Source organism: Condylura cristata, unplaced genomic scaffold (assembly GCF_000260355.1).
Source record: "Condylura cristata isolate star-nosed mole 26May11 unplaced genomic scaffold, ConCri1.0 scaffold00001, whole genome shotgun sequence".
In the NCBI taxonomy this organism is placed as follows: Eukaryota; Metazoa; Chordata; class Mammalia; order Eulipotyphla; family Talpidae; genus Condylura; species Condylura cristata.
In genome coordinates, this window is record NW_004567102.1 from 9402219 (window position 1) to 9421558 (window position 19340).

The following is a 19340-nucleotide window of genomic DNA, read 5'->3' on the forward strand; positions in this document are numbered from 1 at the left end:
AGCAGCGGGCGGGTCAGGAGAGGTCTGCCACGCCATGTGGTCACCTCCGGGGCAGGCGGGAATCGAACTCATGAGGAAGCGGCTTTAGATTCTCAGTGCTGTGCTTTAACCCGCTGCGCCACCAGGGAGGGCCAGCCTTTTCATTCTTGTTATGATCAATTTTACAAAGCACACTTCATTTTATTCACTTCACCATGGGCTAAGAAATGTTTAAATACAGATAAAGAGGTTATACCTGCAGTTTCTAATTTCATTTCACATCCTGAGAGCAAGCTAGAGGATGCCATTTTATATATAGCAAAACCTCTCTAAACAACAGTGTATACTCTGCCTCCAGTTTCTGGCTCTCCCTTCAGCTGGGATTGACTTCTACCCCTAATGCATTTTCACTTTTTGGTAGCAGCTCTTACCAGGTTCACTAAATGATCCCCTCATTTTCAAATTGTGGCCACCCGTGATGTCAGCCCTTATTCAATATTTCTATTTACTTGATTCGGTTATTTCGTTTTGAAAATCATTTTCCCTCTTGATTTCTGTAACATTCCTGGTTTTCTCCCTACATTTCAGGTGGTTCCTTCTTAATATGACCTTCCTTCCTCATCCTATAATTGTAGTCTTAAGCCCCGAGAGTTCAGCTGAGTGTCATCTTGATACTTTCCTTCGCCCCGCCCATGCCCTGGATCACACTTCAGTTCCCACCTGTTGTCTCTAAACCAGCTCTGTTCTCATTGCCTGCCTTTTTTTTTTTTTTTTTAAACATCTGGAGTTCTTAAAGACACCTCAAATTGAACAATCCAAATTAATATGTATTCTTATATTGCCTATCTTAGTTAATGGTACCACCGTCTATCCAGGGCCAAGAAAGAAACACAGTTCCTATCAGATGCACCATTTGGCTGGATGTTCCTATCTGTTGAATTCTTCTGCATGTTTGTCCATACTTATTTCTAGATTATTATAGCGGTCTCTGCCCTGAATCTCACCCTTTGCCAATACATTTTCAGAGGGATTCCTCAAAAAAGTCATTCTAATAATATCTTAAACTTGAAAACCTGTTTCTCCATAATCACCACCTGCTAATCCCCACCTACATGATTCATGCATGCAGAATCATGCCAGCCCCTCAGATGCTCGTTCCCAGACTTTGCCTCTGCTTAGTGCCTTAAGACTACTACTTCACTTTAGGGTGTTTTTCACACTCTCAGACTATCCTGTGAGGGGATACCCTCATCAGTGACAGTGCCTCCTCCTGTTGCCTCCCCACTTTGCTTTTCCTTCTCCCCCCAGGACTATGAGTTCCTTGAAAGAATAAACAGAAATGGAAAACTCATCACCCATTTGTGTCTTTTCATTAGCATGTTTATACTTGATTATAATTGGTACTTATGTGTAATTTTTTCCCTGATATATTCTTCACTTTAAATCAAGTTTTCTCGTTGTTGCTACATAGTACCCAAAAGAGTTTCTAATGATTATGCACTTGTAAAGATTGATACAATCATTTTCTTGCATGTAGTTCTCCAAATATTTTGAACATTTCCCACATTTTGTAGTATCTCTTTAGAACAAATTTAAAGATAACACAGCATCTAAGTCCTGGAAGTCTCTTTTGTTCACTCTCTGCTTTTGCATATAGCCTTCTTTTTGTTTCCATAGAAAACCAGCCCATGGTAGCAGGGAGAAAGCTTTGATTTATTCAGCATATACTTTTCTATTTCCCATTCCATTGTATACTAGAATCACATCATTAAAGATGTCATAGACTCAGGTTTCTACCACCCAGTGAGATTTCATTGTGCATCCAGCTTTGCTTCAGATAGCTGTGCTTTGAACCAGAACACCTGAAGGAAGAGAACTATTTCCTGTGCTGATTGTTGTTAATTATATCAATATTGCATTTCAGGATGATTGTCTCAGGTCATTAACAAGATTTGCTGCAGCACATTGGACAGTGGCATCACTTTCAGTGGTACAAGAACACTTTAGTAAACTTTTTGCATGTGAGTATTTATCTAAGAACCATATGTGTTATGATAACTTTCATCTTCTGTAATTTGTTTTTAGTGGTATAATTTCTCTACATTATTAAAGAAATATTTTGGTACTGCTTTTCTTATGTACAAGTTCTAGCTTTTAAGTTCATATATATCTTGCTAAAAGAGAAATTTTATAATAGATACATTGGCATACGACGTGTGCTAATACAGTTTTCTTTAATTACCTAGCTGTGGTGCCTGATGACAGCCACGGAGACCTTCCATGCATACTGGATATTGACATGTTTCATTTATTGGTGAGTACTTGTAATTTGTGTTGGGAATTCCCTTTGTCGTACTATATACTTCACCTAAGACTTAGGTGAGTACTATAGAGGTAGACAGGAGGAGTTATCTGCTGTTCCTCTCACCATTTCTAAGTATAGTTGTTTCTGAAGGAGCCCCAGAAAAGAAATCTAAGGAATCTAGTTAGGAGGCTAAATGTAGGGGTTAAATCCTCTTTTATTTTACTTTGAGGTTGTTAATTGAACCTCGGTATGCTTCTTTACATACAAAAAATGTAAACGTAAAACAGGGATGCTGCTGACCTCGCTAGCTTTTGGGTAGATGTAGTCCTCTGGCCACTTGCTTCACATCAGACCACCCGTTAGTGTGACCTCGGGGAAGCTGTCTTCTCAGTGGGTGCAGCCAGTGGCCACAGCACAAGCTGACCAGGCAGTGAGAGGTTAGACTCAGCCCCTCCTCAGCTGGGTGCACTGCCAACACAGCAGCCCCCGTGCTGGCCACTTCATCTCTCTGGGCATCAGATTCGCTACCTTTAAGTTGGTACGTACCTGAGATGATTCTGTCAGTTCTCAGTGGAATGATCATGAAAATCACTTGGAACAGTAATCCCCAAGTAAATATTAGTTCCTTGCTTCCACAAAAACCACCACCACTAATAACAGCCATCCGTATAGCAGGAGGCTAACAAAAGAGCTGGCATTTATTGTGCACCTGAGTGCTTTCACATATATTTTCATTTAGTCCTTACCTTTTTATTACCAAGGTATTAAGGACACATACACATACATTCTAGTTTACCATTAGGGAAACTGGAGCTGGAGTAAAAGTAAAACTAGCAATATATGGGTTGTATCTACTAAAAAACAAAAACTGAAGGTTGAAGAATTTGAGATTACTGTGTATACATATAGTTAGTTAAAACTGTGGGCCTCCCTGGTAGCACAGGAGTTAAAGTCTCAGTGTTATCAAGCTGCGGCCAACCACTGTGGCCTGAGTTCAATCCCTGGGCAGGGTGGTGGCCCACATGGCACAGCAGAACTCTCCTGTCTTGTCCGCTGCTCCCCTCAGTAGTGTATTTCAGTAGGTCTTCCTGTTCTGCTCCCCACTCTGTCTCTGGTGAATTGTCTCACTTCCTGAACCTCTGGTCTACACCCCACTTCTTTTATGCATAATAAATAAAAAGAAATCTTAAAACTGTGTCGTAAGCTCTTGGTTAAGTCAGGCATATCCCGTTTCTGTCATCTTCATCTTGATGGTTTTAAGATTCCCTCTTTTATACACTGCATGTACTTTGATATACTGTGTATATGTCATCCATTTACTTCACTTTTCCACACTGGCTGTAGCTGTGCTACTATCAATGTAACATTTGAAGTTTAAAAATCTTTGTTTATAAATTGTCTAAAGAGCTCATAAAAGGTGCTAGAATTAATATATAGGTTTTTGTGGGTCCAAAACCCATATTCTTCCCACTGCATACTCCCCGTAAAGATTGCAGGTATTTTTGTATTCACAGCGTGCTTTGTTTAGGGGAGTAGCGAGGGAATGAACTGATAGTGCCCATCAAGACCCCTCTAGTTTTCCCCCGCTCCCTTTGGCATAAAAGAACTGGTAGGACAGAGGTACTGGGGTGAGAGGGTTCACCAGAGACAGAGCGGGGGAGCAGAACAGGCAGATTGACTGAAATACACTGCTGAGAGGAGCGGCCTCTGGGCCGGGGATCCAAGGCCGTCACCATGGGCCTTGGTGTTGGTAGTGAGACTTAGCCCACAAGCCACAGGGAGATTTTGGGTACTAGCTCTTTAAGTAATTTCATTTAGCCAGTCCTCGTGGAATTTATAATAAATCCGCCCTTTAAGAATAAGGATGGGGCGCCAGATTAAACACGAGCTGTGCTTAGCTTGAAAGAGAGGTCCTTCGTCTGATGCCCTGTGCTTGCTGTCTAGGTGGGCTTGGTGCTGGCGTTCCCTGCGCTGCAGTGTCAGGACTTCTCGGGGATCAGCCTCCGTGCCGGAGACCTTCACATTTTCCATCTGGTTACTATGGCACACATAGTGCAGGTCTTGCTTACATCGTGTACAGGTAACACCTCCTTGGCGGCTTCTTGAAGGAAGTGCTTGAGTTTCTCGTTGAAAAAAAAGGGCTAGAGGGAAAGATGCTTGGATGAGAAAAAATGTAAATTAAAAACAGGCAATTTCTCTGTTCATTCTCATATGAAAAGTCTTAAAGTAACTTCGTTTCTCCTATTAAAATTCCTTAGCCACATGACCAGTTTTACTTTCCCCCCTCCCCATAAGTTTGCTAAGATTTGAGGTTCATAGTCTATATCTAGCTGATTTTATACAGAGCACACTGGACAGCATCCTAAAGCACATTGGCCTCTCTGATAGAGCCTCCTGGCTCCTTGCTCTGGTGGATGATATGCTCTGCCCATACCTGAGGAACTGAAGATCTGTGTCTTTTTTTGTCTTTTGTGGGAGTATTGGCATTTGAGAGTGTGTGAATATATTTTACATCATATTTAAATGATGTGGTTATTGGTCCACTTAGTACGTAGACACAGAGTGCTAATCTTTCCTTATTTTCCAGAAGAGAATGGCATGGATCAAGAAAATTTTGTTGGTGAAGAAGAACTAGCAGTTCTTGCTTTGTATAAAACACTTCACCAGTATACAGGAAGGTGAGCTTGTATGGAATTCATTTGTTATATGAAGGAAGTTGCTCTCTGTTGACATATTTATAAAGAAGTTGGAGGATTTTTCTTTTAATGTACTTGTTTATTTTCTTACATCGTTGGTCCTCTTTCTGTAGTTACTGTTCCCCTGAGGTGCAGCCCTCCCATCAGTAATCCACTTGTGTCCCACCACCCAGCTCCCCGTCTTTTGCTTCCCTCCTCCAGTCACCCCCATCCTCCCCTGCTGCAAGATGTGGATCCAAGCTCGGCCCCAGGCCTTGTCCCGGAAGCTCGTCCTTTTCCTGGGCAAGGCCCAGGGCTCCTGGACCGCAGCAGGCTAGGCTGCTGTAAGGATCATTACTCTTTTAATAACAGTGCTAGAACTCTCTGAGGAGGAGTAATGCAGAGCTTGTGTTAATTTGGCCATGGAACCCTCTTTTGCTCAGAGGATCTGACTCAGACTAGTGGAAGTAGAGCACTTACCTTAGAAAATGCTATTTTGAAACACATCTCATTGGGAATTTAAAACGTAAGTTAAATCGGTACAATACACTTTTAAGTGAAGTGCAGTGAAATTAATAGAACGTCACATACTGTTTCATTGATTTAGTACAATTTCACTTTGCTTTTTTAATAGTATATATCAAGAAGCTGTAAAAATGTTTGCTCTTTGACTAAGGTACCCAATTTCAGAGACTCCATACTGATAAAATAATACAACATACAGAAAACCTATAGGCATGACCTAAATGCTTGGTTTAACAAAGAACTGAAAGTAATCTGTTTGCAGGAGAATTTGGTGTCATTTATGGGTGATATATCCCGGAATACTCCAGTTCCAATAAAAATCACTGTTTGTGATGTTCTGAAAAACATGATAATAATATATAATTTCGTGTTACAGCTACAGTTACATAAGACAGATTAATATGAAAACAGCTTACCAGAATAGTTTTCTGCTGATTCAAGGTTCTAGAGTAGTGGATAGTGTTTTTTGTTTGTTTTCCAAGTGCTTTCCTTCTGTAGCACTAGTTTTTCTTTATGTAGACAAGAGCTGAGAGGAGGGGTGGGGAAGATTCACCAAAGACAGACTGGGTTACAGGACAGGAAGACTGAAATGCAGGGAGCAGTGGGGGATACAGGAGAGGTCCGCTGTGCCATGGGGGTCAGCTCCCTGGCTGGGGTTCAGATGTATTGCAGTGGCTACAGGTAGCTTCCTAGTGCTGAGACTGAATCTCTTGTGCCACCAGGGAGGCTCTATAGCACATTTTTATAAATCTTGTTAATAGCATTGAAGGCTCCCATCATTTATACCTAATATAATGTAATAGCACAGTACACTCTTTTTTAAGCCCATGTACCACCGATTCCAACTAACAGTTGTCTCCCATTCACACTGTGATAACTAGAACCACCTTACCTTACTAGAGCTCCCAGTTATCATTCCTCTCTTTTTCAGTGCCTTGAAAGATAGCCCATCCGGCTGGCATCTGTGGAGGGATGTCAGAGCGGGCATCATGCCTTTCCTGAAGTGTTCTGCTTTGTTTTTTCATTACTTAAATGGCGTTCCTTCCCCACCAGAAGTTCAAGGTAATTTCTAATTTCTTTCAAAATTTAGAAAATCTATAATCTTTCATTCCAGTAATGGAGAATAAATGTGACCTGCATAACTTGAAATATGTGACCTTACAGTTCAGAATAACCAGAATTGCATATAAATCTGATTTTAATGTGGGAATTGATTTGCTGTCTCACAGTTGTTTTCTATGTTCTGTTTTGATTTCATTTCATAGTAGATATAAAGGCAGGCTTCAAGTTTACTCAGTGCCCGGCACCAGGCCTGGGAGTAGCCTGTGTGATGATGCTGCATGGCAGGTTCTGTGATCTAGGCACCATCAAGAAAAGCTTAGCCTTCCAGGTTATTTGCAGTGATAATTAACATTAGTGTTTTAAATCCACCTTGTGATAAAATGGTCTTGAATTTTTCTACTGCTTTATAACATTCCAGAACACCCAGAAGTTATTTTTGTCACTAAGTCAACAAAGAAACCCATGAGGTGGATCATATCAGGTCTACATTGTTTTGCAGATGGTAAAACAAGACTCAGGAAATTGGGTCCAGTTGAGGGTTGGGGCTCCTGGCTACATGCTCAGTTGTGCCATTTCCTGTGGATGGCCCCCTTGTGCCAACTTGCTAACTTCCTACAAGTTATGAACCTAGAAAATAAAAACTTCCTTACCATGCTTTTTCCTTTTTTAAGCTCTACTATTGCTTAGTCCCAGAGAAGATTTACTCTCAGTTATGTTTTACACTTTTCTAATCCATTTGCAGTTTCTGGATCAAGCCATTTTGAACATCTATGTAAATATCTTTCCCTGCCAAACAACCTCCTTTGCCTTTTTCAAGAAAATAGTGAGATAATGAATTCATTGATTAAAAGGTAATTATTATCACTTTTTTCATTACAATGAATAGTTTTATGGACCAAACTTTATCAATATATCTTAACAAAATTATCAGATAATGAACCCAGCAGAATTCAATGTTTATAATTCAAACTGTGATGATTATGCTGAGCAGTTAAAGATTTACCTTTTTGGTAAGATTTCTGCCAAATTAGTGAATAGCATTAGCAGATTTGTATGGAAGGCAAATAGTGGCAGAAATGTTTATTTCCTCATATTAATTTCTTAAGGTCTTTGTAGATTTCTGGTAGAAATCTAGATTAAGGGTTATCTAATCCATTACTCTCACTTTATATATGAGAAAACTGAAGTCTAGAGAAGTGAACCTGTTGATAATGTCAAGTTTAGTGACAGGTTTAAGATTAAAATATGACTTTTTCCACAGAGTGGGTGAAAATATTTGCACATCACATAGTGATAAGAAATTGAGACCTAGAGTGCATGTGTGCGTGTGTGTTCAGAATTCCTATTAACTCAACAATAGCAAAAGTCTGTGTGAAAGACTTCAGAGAAGACCTATAAGTGACCAATAAGCACATAAAAATATGCTTAGTATCACTAGTCATTAGGGAAATGCAAATAAAAAAACATAATGTGACCACTTCACAGCCATGCATATGGTTATAACCAAAAAGACCGACAACAGTAACAAGTGTTAGTGAAGAAGTTGAGAAATTAGAGTCTGTGTACATTGCTGCCACTCTGGAAAAGTGTGTGGTGGTTTCTCAAAAGTTAAACATAGAATTACCAAGTACCAATACCTATCTACATGTAGGTATGTATTGCAGAAGAACTGAAAGCAAGGACTCAAACGGGTACTTATACACACATGTTCACAGTAACCAAAAGGTAAAAACAATCCAAATACCTACTGACAGATGAATGGGATAAACAGAATGTGGGGTGTGCATCCAGTGGAATCCTATTTGGCTTAAAAAAAAAAAAGGAGACGTTGACATATGCTATGGTGTGATTAGACCTTAAAAGACAATATACCAAGTGAAATAAGCTAGTCACAAAAGAGCAAGTACTGTATTCTTCTGCATAATCATATAGAATGTTAAGGGAGGAAAATTGGATTAGTGTTGAAAAGTTCTAGAAAGGGATGGTAGGCTGATTGCACTAAAATGGGAATATACTTAATAACCATGGTACTGTCTATTAAATATGGTTAAAATGGCAATTTTATGTATACTTTACCACAATTTAAAGGTTTTTTTTTTTTTTTTTTTTTTGGTGAGTCTTATAGCTAATAGGAACTTGTCATTAAGTCAGACTGGTGTTTCCAAAGTGTACAAATTAGTGGAAAAAATTATATGCAGCCACAAATTTTAATACATTAGGCATTATTGCTTTTAGAAAATCGTAAGTTTTATTCTTCTGGTTTTAACAGTTGTAGGTGAATTATATTCTTCTTCTCTTGAGGTAAACATACCATGCTAAGTCAAGGATTTTTTTTTTTTTTAAACTGGATTTGGAGGGTGGAAATTCTAGTTCTTACCCTTTTAAAGTAAAAATGTTTTGTTTTGTTTCCCCCCCAACTTATATTAAAGTTGGTGTCAAAACATTGGAGTTAAAAGATACCTACAAGGTGAAAGAGATGCTATAAGGTAAGTCAAGGATGATGGAACACTTGGTGGGTGGCTTGTCGGAGGAAGTACGTTCTAAGTGCTACTGCCCGTCCCTAACTGGCCTCCTGAGGCTGGTCATGCTACCGATTCTTGGCTGAATAGTTATGATATTTTAGAATATGTACATTGAAACAGTTGGGTCCTTTTCTAGGTTTTCCTTGGCTCTATTTTTGTCTTTTCGTTGTTATTTCAAGCTATCCAGTAGAATTTAAAAAAATAGTATACTAAGGCTTCAGATACCTTTCACTCAGCTTAAGAAAATATTAAATCATAGCCAATCATTTTTGTATTTTTTTCTTCATTCCTTTTGAAATTAGCTCTGTCCTGATTCCTTAGTAAAGTGTGCTGTGACATGCCTTCCACCATGACAGGTGGATTTCATCTGCTGAATGAACCTTCTTAGTTCTGCTGAATGCAACATCCATAAAAATCAACAGATTCTCTGTTCTATTTCTTTGATTTTATACACATTCTGTTCAAATCTAGAGGTGCTTCACACCCCAATTTTAAAAGTCAAATGATTGCATTATCACCAGTTTCTTTTTATTCAGCAGTATATTCAGTAGCTCTTAACTTGAGTGTATCAGAGTAAGTTTGGAAATTGAAAGACTCCTCAGTACCATACCTAAAAAGTTTAATTCTTCCTAGCACTCAAGTATATCCCTCCCAAAATCCCTCCAAGTGATTCTGGTGAGAGCTGCTGTTTAGGTTAACTCCCCCTTGTCTTCTGTCCATTCTACTGTCTGCAATAGATACATAGGAAAAGGCCGCACCGTGGGCTCGTGCTGGACAGGTGTGAATGAACACTGAGAGAGGTCCTCAAACATTAGTTGGATTTAGGACTGAATCAAACATGAATTAACTTGTCACAGAATCGACGTGGCCTTCTAGCAGAATCTAATTTAAAAGAAATCTCCTGCCTTCTCCATTCTGATTCCTTTCTGCCTTGAGACCACCTGTCCAGAGGAAGCCCAAGAATGAATATTCCCTTCTGCCTCTTCCTTTCTTCCCAGAGCTGTCACATTTTCTCTTAAATAGGGTAGATACTAGTAATCTAGATACTAGAAAGTAGTAATGTCTCCTTTCCTGAGAATTTATTCTGAGCTCTAAGTAAAAACATGTATGAACCCAAAGGTCATGTGTTGAAAATTGAGTCTTTCTTCAACCAAATTAAGAGTAACCTTGTTTTGGCTACAGTATGATTTTATATTAACTCGGTTGTTTTTGTTTGTTCTAGCTATCCAAGAGAATCTAACAAATTAATAAACCTTCCAAAGGATTACAGCAGCCTCATTAATCAAGCATCTAATTTCTCGTAAGTTTTGATCTTAGAGTATTGAGTCTTTCCTACCACCGGAAACACCTTTCCACACAGGGTGTGGGGGATTTTGTTGAAGTTCTGTGAGGTTTGGATAGGGAAATCATACCATCAGTAGTGCTTTGTGTCATCCAACTTATAAAAGCATCATTCCACCATTTTCAGAATAAGATGCAGGAAAGGGGGTGATGGAGGACAAGGATGTATAGGAGGCTGTCTGAATAAAAATGTGCACTTAAATAAGAGGCCAGAGTTCATTTTAACACAAGAAATATTTGATACAAACAAGATAAAGACAGGACTGAAGCCGTAATGTAAGCGCTGACATTCCTCAGACTCTGGCCGCCGCGGGCGAGGCCCGTGCGTGCACTGTCTCTGCTTCATCCGCATTTACTGCTTTCATTGTGTGACAGCATGATTTGCTTTAGCATTTCCTCCTGTTGATGACTTTCTTTTCTCTCTGGTTGGTAACTTGAGAGTCTGCAGTAGAAGATTTGTGTGAGATGTCCCCTGCACCCTATTCTAGAAATAAATTTGGGCCGTGGGATATATGTGCCTCTTCAGCTGTACTTGTTGCAGTGTTTCTCTGGTGCTTTCTTACCATCAGCTCTTTAACTGCTTTTTGGAGTAATGACCTGTGCTTTTTTTGTTCCGTGGAGGTGCCCCAAATCAGGTGGTGATAAGAGCAGAGCCCCAACTCTGTGCCTTGTGTGTGGAACTCTGTTGTGCTCCCAGAGCTACTGCTGTCAGACTGAACTGGAAGGCGAGGACGTTGGGGCCTGCACCGCTCACACCTACTCCTGCGGCTCCGGAGTGGGCATCTTCCTGAGGTGAGGTGCTATGGGGGTTGTTGTAGCTTTGGATCTGGGGAGTTTATGCCTGTTGGGGGGGAGCGAGTGGCTCAGAATATTGAGGCCACTGTTCTCGTGTATTTCGTTCACTTGAGAAACTTGAGGAGCCTGTCTCATTTGGTTCCTGCCAACTCCATGTCAGTTCTCTCATTATCTTTCCCTCTACCCACCCCCAGGATAATTCTTTTATACTTTGTGTCTATTCTAATATGAAACTTCCATTTGTCCTCAATTTCCAGTTAGAATTACTCTCCTTTTTGTATACTAAGGCTTTTGGATTCATACACATTACCAGCTGATGTATATCGTTGAATATATTCTACAGCATACACCAGACACTTCTTTAGTGGCCACTATGTCCTGGACATTGAGAATGCCACAGTCACCAGCACAGAGAAAGATATCAGCTGCCAAAAGAGCTCCTTTTCTAGTAAGGGAGATAGAAAATAAACAAGATTGAATAAGAATCTAGAAAGAGATACATACAAAGGAGAAAAGGTAACGTAGGGAGGGGGATATGAAACGGTATTTGGAGAGTTGAGCTGTAGCTAGGGAATTAGAGAAGATTCTTTGAGGTGACTTTTGAGTGAGAAAAATCTAAATTAGGGCAGAAAACATTCTAGTGCAAAATCTCTGAGGGGAATGCCTGCCATGATCGAGAAATGGCACAAAGGTGGGCTTCACTGGAGTAGTGTGAGCAAGGGGGAGAGCTGTGGGGCCTAACATGTTCTGGTGACACCTCTGAGGCCAAGGCCATATCAGGGCTTAAAGAAGATCCAGATTCTGTCTGTATCCTAGTAATCTTAGTGTCTTCCTAGTGCCTGACAGCATGATAAATTCTTCATAAAGTTGGAGCTGAATTATTAATACCAAGTAAAGTTAAGCACACCACTCAGAGAGACCATGAGACACATCTTAAAATAGGCCTCAGGAGAAATGTAAAAGTAATATTTTGCCTCCTCTGGCATATCTCAAAAACCTTTTGATCATGGACAGTGTTATTTTGTGCTTTGAGTCAGTCTAATTCATGTTTGTGTCCTTTTTTTAATGAGCCATTTTCTCATAACTTGGTTAAAACATCAGTACCTATTTTGTGTTTAGACTCTCACACCTAACTTTCTGAACGCTACCGTAATAGTGCCGTCACTTCCTGACCTGAGTGTTCCCCTCCCTCACCATGTGCATGGACATATAATCATCACTGATTGCAGTGCAATCATTTTGCTTATTTTTAAAACTTGGCAAGGTGTATTGTTAGCTTTTTAAATGTCTCTGCTGTAAATGCCATTTCTTCTCTTCCAAAACTGGTTTTGTCGATATATAAGCTTTCTGTCCATTTGGAACTAAATCCAAACCCTGGTCACTAATGTCTGCTCTATAAATGGTCTCTCTACAGAGTACGGGAATGTCAGGTGCTATTTCTAGCTGGCAAAACCAAAGGCTGTTTTTATTCTCCTCCTTACCTTGATGACTATGGGGAAACTGACCAGGGACTCAGGTAAGGGCCCATCTTGGGGTTTGGGCTGGCTGACTCTGGGCCTCCAGAGCTTTCCCTGTGTGGTGGCCTTGATGGGTCCTGTGGCTCTGCAGCTGCCTGCTAACACCCCAGAGGACTACAGAGCTGATTTTGGGTACCAGTGACCGCCGCCTGTGGATTCTTCCAAGGAGGGCTCCAGGCAGCCTGATTTGAGATTCCCTTTTCCAGCCCTCAGACTGTCATGAGTGCCTTCAGGATACAGAGGGTGGGTCAGATAGCATTTATCACCCACGCCAGAGCATTGTAGCCTCAGAGCACTGCAGAGTTCTGTGACTCTTGTGTTCTGTTTGGGGGAAGAGCTAGAGTTCTTTTCTTATTCCATTAGAATCTGAGGAACAAAAATTTATACATTATAACAGTATAGCAGTGCAACAGTATTTGAGGCTTTTAATGATTTCTACTTAGGTAACTTCTGTTATATCATGACCAAAAACAATGGTTCCCCTCAGGTGCTGTTTTGCTATTGATTTAAAGTTGTAATTATGAAGTAATTTGATGATGGGCAGCTCTGTGGATGTTTCAAGGTAGACACATGTTCTCACAGCCATACCCACCACTGAAGCACCAATAATCCTCCACCATAGTCTGTCGAGCTCCCTTCCCCTTTCAAGCTTTAAAATTAAATGTTTTGATTTTAGACTATCTCTGTTTGACAAAAGAAGGAAAAAGCCTTGACTTAGACATAACCAGCCAGCCTGGGGGAACAGAAGTGGAATGTCTGAGGCTCGATAGGTAGATGGGCAGCCCCAAGGGCTTGACAGCCAGGATACGGGCGAGTGCCACCCCGTGCAGGTTGTCCCCACTGGCCTGGAGTGTGGGGCGGTAGGAGAGGAGCTGGGGAGCAGGAGAAGAATCCAGCCGCGCACTCGGTAGAGACACAGGTGCCGGCCCAGTGCCTGCACCGGTGTGGACTCACCCCACGCCTGTGCTTCAGTTAGATTGACCCAGAGTTATTCCCAGTGGCTGCTTTGCTAAGATTTCGGTGACAAAGACAGCACTCTGAGGAACAGCTTTTATTCCCGTGATTCTCTTACCAGCCTCTGCCCTACCCGCTTCCCTGTTACCTCAGCAAAACAGACAGTGAATAGCCAGCCCTTGCCACTCAGCCTCCTGCCCAGCCTGACCCAGCCCCTTCAACCCATCCTTGTAGATTGTGGACATTGGCTTCCTCTTTTCAGCACTTAGTCTCCTTCGGCTGCTTCTGGCAAACCTTCAGAAGTAATATTAATAACCGCCACCTGCCGGACACAAAGTCTGCCGCAGGCCCAAAAAGCAATAAATCGGAAAAAGCTGGGATATGATAGATGAATGACAGACGCACACCCTCAGTGACCTGTGTCTTCTTTTTAGACGGGGGAATCCCTTACATTTGTGCAAAGAACGATTTAGGAAGATTCAGAAGCTCTGGCACCAGCACAGCATCACAGAGGAAATTGGACATGCACAGGAAGCAAATCAGACACTGGTTGGCATCGACTGGCAGCATTTGTAGCTACTTTCGCTACCAAAAACACACCTGGATTTTTGTAACCCAAGAAAGAGAGTAGGAAGTTCTACTGAGTTTGGAAGTAAATTCTTTATTGCCGCTTTTCTTCCCAGTTTTAGTTTTATAGTTTTGGCTCTGGAGACAGATGAAAATGGTCTTCCATCGGCACGTTTTCTTGCACCATTTGCTGTGTCCCTCAAACAACACTTGGAGTTTTTGGATCCAGCGAGAGCTGCTTTTCCTGAGCAGGACCCTGGGCCTTTGGGATCGTGTTGGACTAGCGCCCACAGGCCGAGCCAGGCTGCATCACTGCTCTCCCGCAGCCCGCGCTGAAACTGATGAGACAGAAAAGGAAGCCGGGTCTGTGGTGGCAGCGCCTGCCGGGGTGGCCCGGCGACCTGGCCGTACCTCTGCCGCGGGACCCTACCTCTGAGACAGCTGCGCGCCCCGGAAGCCGCCTTCCCTGGTTGCCTGTGTGAGGCCCTCTGCAGGCGAGGCCGAGGCGCCGTGGGAGGAAGCGGTGCAGGCGTCTTTGTATGCTGTTTGGTTTTCAGGGCCATACAAGGTTGGGTTTTTGGGATTTTTGGTTTATGTTTTTGTCCTTTTTTTTTTTTGGCAAAAACTTTGAACTTCAAAAGAAAAAAAACTTTTTAAAGGGCTTTTTGAAAACAGAGTACCCTAATTTTTCAAATGCTATAACCTCTTATTTCTAACACTAGAGAAGGTCTAATTGAGAGTCTGTACATCTAGAATTGAACAATAGCCAAAAAAAAAGAGAGAGAGAAATCAGTGTTTTGAGGTTCCCCCACTGCGCCCCTTCCAGCATTTCCTAGAGCGGATGAATTGCTCTTTACTGCTGACTCGCTTAGTACCTTACTGGGCCGATCCTGCTGCCAGGCTTTTTAGTATTTTTAAACATTATCACTTTTACTAAGAGGTGTCTTCCTAGAATGACAGCCCCTCAGTAAAACAGCTTGTAACGCCGCCCCCCACCCCACTCCCCTGCCAGCCCTGCGCAGAGCGCCAGAGACGGGCAGCGAGCAATGGCAGCGGTGAGGGCCCAGTGCTGAGCCTGTCGTGCTGGGGCAGAGGGACGAGTGCCTAAGAAGAGGCTCTAGAGATACTTTTACCCAGCGCGAGTGAACTTCTCACTCGCTTCTTTGAACTGTGTCTGCAAGCTCCTTCCACTCGGCCCGGTGAGTGCCAGTGTGGGGGGAAGGAGGAGCCGGCGACTCGCGTCCCCCGCGGCTGGGGGCAGAGCCTGCTCTCAGAGCACAGCCTCGCCCCTCCAGCCGGGGCTGGCTCGCCGGACTGAGGACAACAACTGCAAGAGACCCCAAGCCAGAGTCCAGCATCACCTGTCACCCCCCCTTTTCTGGCCTTTCTTCCATTCATTCAGTGAGGTGGTTTGGGGTGTGACTAGCATCATGAGTTTTAATGTTTATTTTGACCTTTGTCACACCCTCACGCCCGCTGCTTTTCTGTCCTGCTGCTTTTCTCACATGTCCATCAAGTTTAAAATTATAAGACCAGTTTTCTCCCTCTGTAAATGGATTATAAACATTAGAAATCCAGTAATACTCTAGCTTTCAGGCATCACTTCATAGAAGTCTGGAGTTAGCAGCAAGTGCCCTGATTCTGTGCTCGAACAGGAGGGAGTAAAGGAGGTGAATGTACATGAAATCGCAACACGCCCCGTCACCGTCGGCGGCGGGTGTCATCACGCTGGTCGTCTTCCCCGTTAATGAATCATACTAGTTTCATGATTTCTTCCGCATGTATTATGTTTATTGTAGAAATGTTTATATGACTTGCTTTCCATATCAGGGAGAATCATATCTGTTGAATAAATTGGCTATAACTTTAATAAATTGTGGACAACTTGTAAAATTTGGGATGTATCATATGTACAAAGTTTAAAGATATCCAAATAAATGCTCTAGGTGTTGACATGACTTTGTGTCTGTCTGAGTCTATGTTCCACATACATCTGTGTACACATCCAGACACCTTACTAAAAATAAAACGGGACATCTGTTTTAGCTTGAAATTTAAGCTGCTTATATCATTACTGTCAGGTACAAGCACTAGCCAAACACCCTGACCTTCCCTGGCTCATCATTTCTGCTGATTAAGCTTCCAGTCTAGGGGCTGTGACAGCTTGTGGCTTTTCTGAGTCTTTTCTTTTGTACCTCAAACCACTGGGAAAACAAGGCACTCAGCCTCTCCCTGGGTTAAGATTTCTTGTTCATCCTGACCTGGTGATCTGTTCTTACTCAATCCCAGACACTCTTGTGCTTGTGAGAGACGTGTAGGAAGGAAGCTATGTTCTGGTGTGCAGGGGAGCCATGGTCTACAAGAGCACTGCTGAACTCCAAATCTTACCGTGAAAGAACAAACTTTAAAAAATGCCAGGTTTGCACTGAGCTTCTCTGCCTCCTGGGTTAATGCTGCCTCTAATTACTCTCTCATTCTAGAGACCAGTTCCAGGACTCTGGAACTGTAGGTAAGATGGGTAAGAGAATTCACCAGAGACAGTGGGGAACAGAACAGGCTGGTTAACTGAAACACACTGCTGAGGGGAGCAATGGGCGAGACAGGAGAGGTCTGCTGTGCCATGTGGGTCACCCCCCGACCAGGGGTCAGACGTGCTGCAATGGCTTTGGATCACTTCATAGTGCTGAGACTTGCCCCTTGTACCACCTGGGAGGCCCAGTTCCTGGACTCTGAGTCCCTCTGATACACTCCTTACTCATTCTATTTTTTTTTTAAAGAGGTATTTATGCATACAGAACTGGGGTGCAGGCCACAGGTGCAGGGACAGGGAGAGGATTCACCAAAGACGGAGTGGGGAGCAGAGCAGGTGGATCGATGAAGTACACTGCTGAGGGGAGCAGCGGGCTTGTCAGGAGAGGTCTGCCAGCCATGTGGGTCACCTCCGGGGCGGGGATGGAACTTGTGCTGAAGCATCTGCAGCTACTTGCAGTGCTGCGCCCTGGCCTGTTGTGCCACCAGGGAGGGCCCACTGAAACTGTTTTACAATTCTTCCCTGTCAGTACAGTTTTATGCATTTTGACAACTGCGTACATTTAACAACCTCCACACTCGAGCAGACAGTTTCTCCATCCCAAGGCATTCCCTCCTGCACCTTGGGGTCATCTCTTCCCCGCTCCCCTCGGCACCACTAATCATTTTTTTTGCCCCTTTGCTTTTGCCTCTATTCATACAGTTTTTGCAGATGTTCATATAGGTTTGTCCTAAATCATGGAGCCCTGGAGTCGAGCCATTGACGGGAGACTGGTGTTTGAGGGTCATTGTGACCCTCTTCGTGGCTGAATGATCCATCGTGCAGATGTTCATGCAGTCGCAGCAGAAGGGCGTTTGGGTGTTTTGGAGTGACTGAGCGAGGCCCTACAAACAAACGTGAGTGCAGGGCCTGTAGGCCTGCGTGTGCATCCTCCGGGTAAGTGGCTTGCTGTCCCTGTGTCCCTCCACCACAGAGTGCAGCCTCCCCTCATCTCTGATTTCAGTTTCTGCTCATCCTCAGTTTTGGAGGCCAGGATATCAGGCCATCAAGAGTGAAGGACTTGGCACAGGGGTTAAAATGTCAGCACTATCAAGCTCTCCACGGCCACTGCAGCATGAGCTCAATCCCTGGACAGGGAGCTGACCCACGTGGTGCAGCAGACCTCTCCTGACACCCGCTGCTCCTCTCAGCAGTATGTTTCAGTCAATCAGCCTGTTCTGCTTCCCACTCTGTCTCTGGTGAATCTTCTCACTCCCTGCACTTCTACACCCCAGTTCTTGTGTGCATAAATAATTTTTTTTTAAAGTGAAGGATTAGCCCTCCCTGATGGTACAATGGGCTAAAGCACAGCACTAAGAAGCTAAAGCCACTTCAGCATGATTCCCGCCCTGGAGCTGACCCACACACAAGGCACGGTAGACCTCACCTGACCGCCTGTTGCTCCCCTCAGCAGTGGACTTTATTGATCTGCCTGTTCTGCTCTCCACAGTCTCTGGTGAATCCTCTCACCGCCCCTGCACCTCTGGCCTGTACCCCAGTTCTGTATGCATAAATAACCTTTTTTTTAAAAAGGTGAAGGACTGGTGTATCCAAGCCAATCTCCTTGCCCCTGTGGCCTGGGAAGAGCCTTCTCCCTGGGCTCCCTGAGTGTATCCCACAATCCTGCTTCTCACACAAGGTGCTGTGATCTGGCTTCCCTGTCTCTACCAACAGGGAAGAGGCCAGGATTGTCTCAGTGCATCCTGCCCCTGGCTAAGCTGTGAACCTGCTGACTAGCACCACACAGGAGGGGCAGGGGAGCAGGCAGAGCAAGCTCTTAATCTTATTAATTTGTATTGAGGCTACTCAGGGTTTATTGCTGGTGCCCTAAACATTCAGAATAAGTAACTATTTTTACCGCTTCTGTACAGTGGAGTTAGTGTTTTAAAAAATAAAAGCCCTGGGCCCTCCCCGGTGGCATAAAAGGTTAAAGTGCAGCACTCTGAAGCTATCAGCAGCCATGGCACAAACTGGATCCCCAGCCAGGGAGCTGACCCACATGGCATGGCAGACCTCTCTTTTGTCTCGCCCACAGCTCCCCTCAGCAGTATATTTCACTAGTTCTGCCTGTTCGGCTCCTTGCTCTGTCTTTGGTGAATCTTATCATTGCCCCCACACCTCTGGCCAGTACCCCAGTTCTTGTATGCATAGATAAATAAATCTTTAAAAAAGGTTAAGTCCTGTATGTCTGTTTCACCCCATCCCAGCTGGCAGGTCTTTAAAAAAAAATCTATCTGAGCCACTTGGGAGAAATCTAATTTATAGTCACCCAAGGAAAGAGTGAGATTAGACATGGAAAAGAATCTGGTGCTGGAGTTTTGCCTGCCACAGGTAAGTGACTAAAAGTCATGAGCCAGAAGTTTCTCTGGCCCCACCCAGCTGTTAAGAGAAATTGAGAAGCTTCTGTTGAGCCTGAGAAGATCTGTTAAAAATCAGCTCACCCTTGGGCCCTCCCTGGTGGCACAGTGGGTTAAAGCACAGCACTAAGAAGCTAAAGTCACTTGCACGTGAGTTCAATCCCCACCTGCC

General features: G+C 43.3%; 1 protein-coding gene across 3 annotated transcripts in view; it reads left to right on the forward strand.

Annotated features, from left to right (window-relative positions):
* UBR2 (ubiquitin protein ligase E3 component n-recognin 2) overlaps positions 1-14341 on the forward strand; it is a 92518-nt gene extending 78177 nt beyond the window's left edge. For all 3 annotated transcript variants that reach the window (XM_004673484.2, XM_004673485.2, XM_012722505.1), the window contains 11 exons: positions 1904-2000; positions 2226-2293; positions 4229-4364; positions 4872-4962; positions 6416-6546; positions 7289-7397; positions 8976-9032; positions 10291-10368; positions 11031-11201; positions 12619-12720; positions 14110-14341. In XM_004673484.2, coding sequence (XP_004673541.1) covers positions 1904-2000; positions 2226-2293; positions 4229-4364; positions 4872-4962; positions 6416-6546; positions 7289-7397; positions 8976-9032; positions 10291-10368; positions 11031-11201; positions 12619-12720; positions 14110-14251 — 1182 coding nt within the window. In that variant the 3' untranslated portion in view covers positions 14252-14341. The remainder of the gene's footprint in view (positions 1-1903; positions 2001-2225; positions 2294-4228; positions 4365-4871; positions 4963-6415; positions 6547-7288; positions 7398-8975; positions 9033-10290; positions 10369-11030; positions 11202-12618; positions 12721-14109) is intronic.
* Positions 14342-19340: the final 4999 nt, after the last annotated feature.